Source organism: Haliaeetus leucocephalus, unplaced genomic scaffold (genome assembly GCF_000737465.1).
Source record: "Haliaeetus leucocephalus isolate CR32 unplaced genomic scaffold, Haliaeetus_leucocephalus-4.0 Scaffold1000, whole genome shotgun sequence".
Taxonomy (NCBI): Eukaryota; Metazoa; Chordata; class Aves; order Accipitriformes; family Accipitridae; genus Haliaeetus; species Haliaeetus leucocephalus.
The window spans coordinates 1918475-1927541 of record NW_010973436.1 but is presented as its reverse complement, the minus strand read 5'-3'; the positions used below and the strand labels follow the sequence as shown (position 1 = coordinate 1927541).

At 49.0% G+C, this 9067-nt stretch overlaps 1 protein-coding gene across 1 annotated transcript; it reads right to left on the bottom strand.

Annotated features, from left to right (window-relative positions):
- Window positions 1-4092: 4092 nt before the first annotated feature.
- On the bottom strand, window positions 4093-7283 carry PROK1 (prokineticin 1). Its single transcript, XM_010584598.1, has 3 exons — window positions 7212-7283; window positions 5001-5126; window positions 4093-4212 (listed from the first exon to the last, which is right to left on the bottom strand). The coding sequence occupies exons 1-3, from the start codon at window positions 7281-7283 to the stop codon at window positions 4093-4095; spliced, it is 318 nt and encodes a 105-aa protein (XP_010582900.1).
- Window positions 7284-9067: the final 1784 nt, after the last annotated feature.

The window sequence follows — 9067 nt, the reverse complement described above, 5'->3', positions numbered from 1 at the left end:
CCCCCCCCCCCCCCCCCTTGATGGGTGTCTCTCCCCAGTTGGGATGGGGAACGGGGCCCCACTGGGTGCTGACGTGTGTGTACACCCCGGGGAGGTGGGCGCGTGGGGTATACGCACATTTTGACACTCTGGTGCCCGCCGTTATCTGCAAAAACCAATTAGTCCAGCAGGATGCAAACAGGCTGCGGGAAAGGTGACCCTGCAGCACACTGACCCCTCTCAGCGTGGTTTGCCCAGCGATACGGGGACCATTAGAACAGGATTAAAACTCTTAACGAGTGCCTCGGTATCGCCCACAGCGATAATGGCTCCAGGCATCAGCTCGCCTTTTGCAGTTTGCAAAGAGGAGAGAGCAAGGGACGTGGCGGGCGAAGGACATGGGGCGATGTCAAGAGATGCGGGATAAGGATCCTGGTATCTGCTCGGGGCTGCTTTTATTTGAGCAGCATGTCCCAAGCCACTACCCCCGAAATTTGGTGGCAGCTGCTGGTGTCTTGGCAGGAGATTGCGTTTCTCTGATGACAGTGTGGAAAAGTCGATAGACCCTTTTTTTTTTTAATTTATTGTTTGAATTTCCTATCAGCCTTGCCACTATTTAGAAAGGATGCTGCAGGCAGAGCCACTCCATCCCCGCGCTGCCGGCACAGTCCCCTCCACTGTGGGTGGGGGAGGTGGGTTTCTGCGATGGGGCCAGTTCTTGTAATGGAGTAAAGTAGAAATTAATCATCATTTTTTTTCAGCAGAGGGAAGGGAAGAAGTTGACATTTTCTGGTTGGTTTGGACAGGAGTGTGAAAGGGCTGGGGCTAGGTTATGGAGGCCAAAAAAGCAACGAGGCGCATCCCGGTTTGCTCTCACACATGAGTTCAAAGCCATCGGGATGAAGTGCAGAAACCCCTTGGGACCAAAAACCTCTCTCCAAGCCTAAATAAATAAATAAATAAATAAAATAAAAATAAATAATAGATAATAAAGGTAAAATAGTAATGATATTATTGTTATAATATTAGTATATATGATCTATTATATATGATATATTATGTGTGCTATAACAATAAATAACAAAAAATAATATGAATTGTATATTATATATATATTTTTAATATAGTATAAATATATAAAGCTCACAAGGTCCAGTCTTAACCCTGCCATTAGCTAAGCAGCTTTTCAAAGGCTGCTGTCTCTGTTCAAGATGGGAGCACTGCAAGTTGCTGTAGAGAGAAATGTGGGGTGGGAACAATAATTTATATTTGGTGTAAAAGTGGGGATGGGTTTGATGTATATTTTAGCGGGGGGAAATTGCATGATGCTGTTTGGAAACCATGCACATCAATTATTTTAGATTATATTCAGGCCCGGGAGCATCACCGAGATGTGACACCTCAGCCGTGTCCTGGCTGGGTCCCAGCCCACACTGGCCTGTGCAGTCGGGCACGGGTCACCTTGGAGCTGGAACATGGAACAGCGAGTGGGGAAACGCACGTGCGGGAGGACAGAGGGGCACTTGGCACGGCGCTGGGGGGGGAAAGTAGCTCACGGGGAGCAAACAGTCCCCGATGCTCCTGATTTTGAGGTTGTGTTGACTTTTCCCCCATCCCCGCAGAAGGACATGAGCTTTTGCTTTGCTACTTTGTCCTGCATGGAGGTTTGGGGCGGGGGGGAGGAGAGTTGCTTGGTTTTACTCTCTTAAATGCACTTTGAAAGCAGCTAAAAGTGTTTTTTCTGCTAAAGTGCAGGTAAAACCATGCAGGGACACATCCCCAGTGAGGACAAGGGAGAGGGGAGCGAGGGCAGAGACCCACTCAGGCTGCACATCCCTAATCCGGACTACTCATGACTTCTTCAATTTACAATTTTAAATCAAGAAGGAGAGCTTGCTCTTACAATCTTGGTGTCCCTCTATAAATCTATGCCAAAATCAAGTGATTTCCCACTAAACTGTCACCTCCTGCAGTTTAAAGCCACTGGGAGACTGGCAATTCCCACCAGGCAGTGCTGCCCCAGGCTCTGGGGAGTCCCCCCAGAATGGGAATTGGGGATGGTAAGAAGCTGTTCAGTTGCTTTATTTCTTTTTGTTGTTGTTTTTTCTGCTGGGAGAAAATAATTTGCAATATTTTCCACTGGGAGATGTCTAAAAATTAAGTAAAAAAAAAAAAAATCCCAGCCCTTTCTGCACATTTCCAAGCTTGTGGGAAAGCTAGAAGCAGCTAATAAAGCCAGGCAGCTTAATAAAAGAAACCCAAACCATGAAATTACATATTTTTTAATACTGTTATGAAACATTGCACTTTTTTGCTTTTTCCCCTCTCTGTATTGGTATGGGACTCCTTTCTATATGGCAACCCATGGTGTCCCCCGAGCCCTTCTGCCATGGTCCCCAGTGCCAAGCGATGGGTATCATCAATGCACCTGCCTGGGAAGATGCAGCATCCCCACCACAGGACTGTTCTTTTGTAAATAAAAAGCAAAACTTCTGATGTGTTAAAAAAAAAAAACCTAAATAAAATCAACCCAGTCATTGCAGTGTTTTATTTTCACCAAATGTACAATATTTTGTTGGGGGAGAAACAAGTGCAGGGAAGCATCAAATGCCAAATCTGAATTACTTTACTCTCCATGATAACACAGCGTCTGCCACAGCCTTAAAGGTCGTGCCCGTTGGGGTCTTTAGAAGTAGAAACAGTTGCTGCTATAGTACCGAAATCCTCCAAAACCCACAAAACCCCACCAAACGGGGAGGGCCCAGAGCACAGGAGAGTGCCACAGCTCCCGGTGCCGAAGCTCAAGGGCTTTCCAGGAGCAGCTCTGCACACGAGTGCATTCAAACCCCCAAAATAAGCTTTGCCTTGCTTCTGCTTGAAAGGAAACCAATCAGGGTTATTATTTTTGCTATAAATGCTGAATATTCTTTTTTTATTTCTTTTCTTTATTTCTCTTTATTTATTATTGCCGGGAGTTCCTGTAAGGAAGCAGGAGAGAAGCTCAAGTGATACACGATTTTTCCGCAATAGGTTTTTAAGAGGGGAACTGAAAGCATGTGTCTGAGGGAACTTTTAGTGCATTTAATTAACTTTAATATCCCATTCTCCTCTCAAATTCAACTGACATAAAGAGAGGCTCCCAAGCCTTGCACAGTGCCTGAACCTCAGGCAGATGCTGAGGCTGGAAAACATTTTCCTACATCCCAAAGACCCACCTCTGGCACGACACGGCTCCAGCCAGCCCTGCTTCAGCCTCTGCCAAACACATTGCATTGCTTGAACTTTGGGGAAACCCATTCCGTAATTCCCCACAGCTACTGGATAGTGATTTCTTTTAATTGCTGGCTAGATTAGACCATCCATCACCAGCTTGAAGACCTGCTTCCAGGAAAAAAAATCAGCTGATAATACATGATTGGGCAATATCACAACGGGAATTATCATTACAGAAATGGTTTATCCAGTAGGAATTGCAGGGAAAATGCTAAAATTCCCTGCAAAAGGAAGTTTCTGCCCCTCTGATTTTTGTCTTTCCTAGTGCACGACTGAAAAGTATAAAAATAGTTAAAGTCAGGTCTCCACCACCACCTTTGCCACTGGGCTCAGCCTTGCAGACGCTTTGGCAGATGAAATGATGCTGCTCAGCTTCACGTCCCAAATTTTATCATGCGCCAGGATAAAAACCACGGGAGGAAGCTCTTGGCTGCTGGGTGCTCGGCATCTACTTTTACTCTCCACAAATTGCATCACCCTTGATTTTTACTGTATAAAATAAAGGAGGGGGTGAAAGCTAGCTGACAGCATCTTGTGAAAGTGATTTTTGAGGCCACAGAGATTTCACACACACACTATCCTTCAATCCACTCCTCTGCAGAGGATGCTGGAGCCGGGTCCTGCTCTGGGCTGGGGCAGACCTTTGCTCAGCCACATGTCAGAGCAGCTTGGCCTGACTGTGCCTCAGTTTCCCCATATAACATATAGCTTATAACAACACTGTCTACCTTGGAAAAGCACTTTTAAGGTTGCCTGGCACTATGTGGGCAACCAATGGCCATGGGAGATGGCAAGAAATGGGTGCTGGTGGCTCACAGATGGAGAAGCAGGAGCATCACCCTAAAAATCAATATTCTTGAAGTTGATGGAGCAGCGGTAGCGGCCATCGAGGAACCTGGAGCATATGAAGTTGGGTAAACAGGGGCAGGTGTGGTGCTGGCGCTTCCCAAAGAAAGGGACCTGCGGAGAAATACGGGAGAGACGAGGGTGTCAGGGCTCTGCCGCAACCAAAACATTATCAAATGGGATCAAAACCCTGAGAAAATCTCTGGCTCTGCTCAGAGGTTTAATGGGGATATGCCTGAAATTAATTTTTGATCCCTCTGAAGCCCTTCGCTCCTTCCTCGTGCGAGCAGAAGGCGCAGCATCATTAAATCTTGCCCCCACCATGCAAAATCAATATAGGAGTGCGGAGTGGGATGCTCCCCCCGAGGCCGGGATGCTCCTGCTAAATCCTCACGGAGGAGGGATTGCAGCAGCGTTGCGCTTTGGGCTAATCCCAGTGCGCTGGGGTTTCTTATCGGACAGAAATCACGGCGCTGGGGCGGCTCTGCGGCATTAACTCAGCTTCTCCTCGCTTGGCAGAGCATTTATGACTCAATTTGGAGCAGCGTGGTGTGCGCTTTTCTTTAAATGAATGGGCCGGGTGGCTCGGTCCCAGCTCTGAGTCAAAGTCCGCAGCACCCATGGGGCAACCCATGGATTTAGGGTGGCTTGGACAGGCAGGGCATTGCTCAAAATACTTTAGAGGCTGAAACCAGCTGCACTGTGACAGCTCAGGGATAACCACGATGCTGCCCGGAGCCTTATCCCAAATCTAACCCAGCCCCCCCGCCCCCCCCCCAGTGCTGACCCCCTTCTCCATCTCAGGGCTTTAATGGAACTTTTCTCCCACGCGAGGAGCTGGGTGCCCTTTGCCCGGTCCTTGTCCCCCCTCCCAGCCCCACTGGGCATCCCCACGCCGGTACCTTGTGACTGAAGGGGTGGCACTCGTCCCCCTCCTGCCCCAGGGGGGTGCACATCCGCAGCCCCCGCAGCCAAAGGCTGACGGCACAGCAGGTCCCGGTGCCACACTGCGGGTCCCGTTCGCAGGCCTGGGGACAGGGATGATGGTGGGTTGGTGGGATCGGCGTGGGAAAGCATCGCTACCCCTCTTCTGGAGGAGCCCAGTGGAGAAATCAGCCCACGCCGAGCTGCTGGGTGTAACCCCTGAATGGGGATTTAAGGGAGAGGGGCTTGTTGGTCCTAGGTCTCCCATTTTGGGTTAAGCTGGGGAGGTTTTGGGGAAAGGCACAGGTTGGATTGCGGGTGCTGGGGTTTGCAGGATGAAGGGGGAAATCTCTCGCGCACGCAGTGATGGGAGGAACAGAGGAAAAGTTTGCAGCTGCCCAACTTAAAAGCAGCATCGGTGCCAAGTCAGAGCAGCAGCATCAGGGGATAAACTCACTGTCCGGATCCTCCGGCATGCACGTGCATCACCCGTCTGAGCCCGTAAAACCTACTAAATAATGCAAATGCCCAGTGCTTTTTTTATTAGAAGGGAGCAGAGTAATGCCAACAACTCAGCCGCTCCCACCCAAGGCAGATGTAAAATGGAAAAAACTGTCACCTCTCCCCACCGGGATGAGGAAACGGAGGCCCAGATGCAGATGCTGTGCCAGCTCACCACCACACCTGGAAGCCCCTGCGGATGTTGAGAAGAGCTGGACGGGGCACCTGGAGCATCAAGCAGGTCCCATTTTGCCCCCCAGGCTGTGTTGGCCATCACTAGAGCAGCTCATTGCGCCCCTGATCCCTTCTCTGATCCATTTTCCTGACGTCAGGTTGGTAGCACAAGAAGCACTGATGGAGCTCACCCCAAACCCCCCTGGGATCCCCCCTCCTTGGGGCACCTCTCTCCCAGGAGCTCCCAGCCACAAGCCCATAGCTTGTACAGATGAAGAGGTGTCAAAATTGCAACTGGAGAAAAAAAAAACATGAGGGCAACAGATAGAGCATAATTTTGGGGTGCAGCTCTCTCGCAGGGGGGCAATAAGGGGATTTTGCAGAGTCTTCCCTTTCGTGAAGGGAACCTGATTCTTCTCAAGCATCCAAAGCACCTTGTAAGACCCAAATACTGTTAAAAATCAGATCTCAGCAACGATGGACCCTCTCCTGCAAACTCTGGGGAGGCAGATGGGGGCTGCAGGCAACCAGGGAGCTGTACATCCAATCTCTTTTCTCTGGTTATTCAAAATGAGTCATTTAAGCCCTGGGAATAATTTCAAGAGTTGCTGGGTCTATTTGGCACTGGATGGAGGTGGCTCCCTCCCTGATCTATGTAAGGGTAGGGGAGATCCAGCTGAAAACATCAGAGTCTTGAAAGAAATAGGTCTGACTGTAAGGGGCGTCTGGGAAAAGAGAAGCCAAGAGCCAGACGAAGCCAACTACAAAATTCCCATTGGCTGGGAAAAGCCAGGCGGCAGAGAGGCACCCAGGATGCAAACACTTTGTCTTGGTTTTAAACAGAAGATTTTTCGTTGCCAGGGGGAAAAGGGGGGGGGGGGGGGTGAGCCAAGCCCGGCTTTGCTGAAGCCAGCATGTTGACTCCTGAAGCACCACAAAAGCCTGGATTCTGTCCCCAAAACTCATTGCTCCTCTTGCTTTTAGCATCACCCTTGGTCCAGCTCAGCACCAAGCTCTTGGACATGCTGAGCCCCAAAAGCCCATTAACAGCAGGGTAAGCATAATACCTCTCCTTTGCATCCCCACATTTTCCCCCCTCTTTTAATAATTTCTCTTAATTTGGGAGGGAGAAAGACAAACTGGGGTGCTCGAGCCCTTGTCCCAATTGGGAACATGCTCTGGGGGATGCTCATAAAGATATATTATTTTTTCCCTGCTGGAAAACTTCCTAAAATCCCCCATATCCCTGCATGCCAGGTCTGACACGGTGCTGAGAAGAGAAGCAGAAAGAGCAGCTCACCAGCATGACTTTACACTCATGTGGGCTGGGGCTGGCTGTGGGAACAGCATCCCCGCGTCAGAAAAATGACTAATAAATTGGGACACCCCCCCAAAGCAAACAGCAAAAGTCACTGATTCCTGCCTTATTTCCCAAAGTAGTAATAATAATAATAATAATAATAATAATAAAAATAATAAAAACCTCCCAGGTTGGGTATGGGACTGACACTTACCCCGGTGATGACAGCGCAGGGGCAGGAGGTGATGAGCAGGAGCAAGCAGAGAGTTTGCAGGAGCCGGCCCATGGTGCTGGGGCAGGAGCCGTCTCCCCTTTGCCGATGAGGTCTGCAGCAGCCCCGCGCCTCCCACCCTATATAACCCCTTCCAGCTCCGCCACCATGGGCTTTTTTTTTTTTTTTTTGTCCCCTGATGATCTCAGAATAAGCAGATGAGACCTGAATCTCTAATGGTATAAAAGAAATATTAATAAACCACCGAGGAAGGGAAAAAAACCCCAACCACCTCTCCCACCTGCACCCACATCCCAGGGTTATTTTTCAGCTAAGATAACACAGCTGGATTTTCCAAGTACACCTCTATATCCATATTTATCCCTGACAGGTGTACTTAAGAATTGAATTAAGAATTTGTGATTATTTAGCTAAAAGAAAACACAAGAATAAAGTTAGCCTGCTACTTCTTGACTCATAAGAAGACAATGTGTAATAATGTGGCTCTGTGATAAATATCCTGTAAAGACTCGGCTGCATTTATTTGTGAGAATAAAAGGCGGCAGAGAGGGAATAATATCTTTTTCAGTAATGAGGGTGTGTTTGAATCTGAATAGAATGTGTAACTATGTTGATTTATGGTTTGAAGTATATCCCCCATACCTCAGATTGCATTTGGTGCATCTCCTGGGAGCACGAGGGAATAAGACCAGGGATTGCTAAAGTGGTTAAAAAAGCAGGAAAAGCTGGAGTTGTCGGCTTCTTTTTTAATTTGTACATCCTGGGAAGATGCAAGGGACAACATCCCAACGCACTCAGGGATGGGGGGCCTGACGAAAACACCCACCAGCCCCGACGGTCACATCCATCAGGTGAGAGAGGAGCAAGAAATCTCTGCAGCCTCCACGATGCAATGTCCCCATGGAGCTGGGGCCATTCGTCACCCACCGTCTCATCCCATGCAGCCCTTTTGTGAGTCCAGCAATAAAAAAAATAAAAATAATTAACATGTAAATACCCTTCCATGGCCAATGCATGGTCCTGGGCTCCCACAGTCCAGCCTGGATTCGGCTGGGACTCCCTGGACCAAGCTCCCAGTGCTTGCAGTCGTGCTGGCCGGGGCCATGCAAGCAGAGACCATGGCTAAGACCCTTTGCACAACAAGGGCAGGAAATAAACCTCCTTTTTTCCCCTCCAAATATAGCTGGGTTTGCGATTCTGACCCAGTGAGATGGATTTTTCCAGCCCTGGATTGGTAGGTGCCATCCCCGCAGCATCAGAGCTCCACACCAGCATTATGAATTTAGTCCTTTCTGGCTTTTCCCACTGAGGAATAAACATCCCTGGGCCTGATTTTGGAGCTGCTCCCTGCCAGACCTGGTCCATGGGGGCAAATTAGGGACTGGGAACAGCCGGGGGGCTCAGCCCCAGGGAGGAAACATGGCCTGAGGTGATGGGCTGGGATTTGAACTATGGGTTTGATTGGAGCTATGCAGTTCAGTCGGGCTTTTCTGTTGAATTTCTTTTGTAGAGGATCAGTCCAGTGCTAAACCATCTATTTAATCAGTTAAAAATAGCCCCGGCATTTCCCTGCCCAGAGACCAGCACTTCTTTTGATGTAGCAGCTGTTCTGCTGCTTCGCTAAAGTCTCCTCCACCTGGGCTTGAATTAATTAATCCAAACTCTCCCCAAAATCCCTCCTTCTAGAAATCCTTGCAGCCAGGAAAGGCTCAGGAGTGGTTGTTTTGGGGAGATTTCCTTGCGAAGGTGCTGATGGGGTGGGGAAGATGCAGCCCCAGGCCTCCATAGGGCATATTTGTATTTTTGTGCTGTGTTGCTTCCTAGGGGTGGGGGGGGGG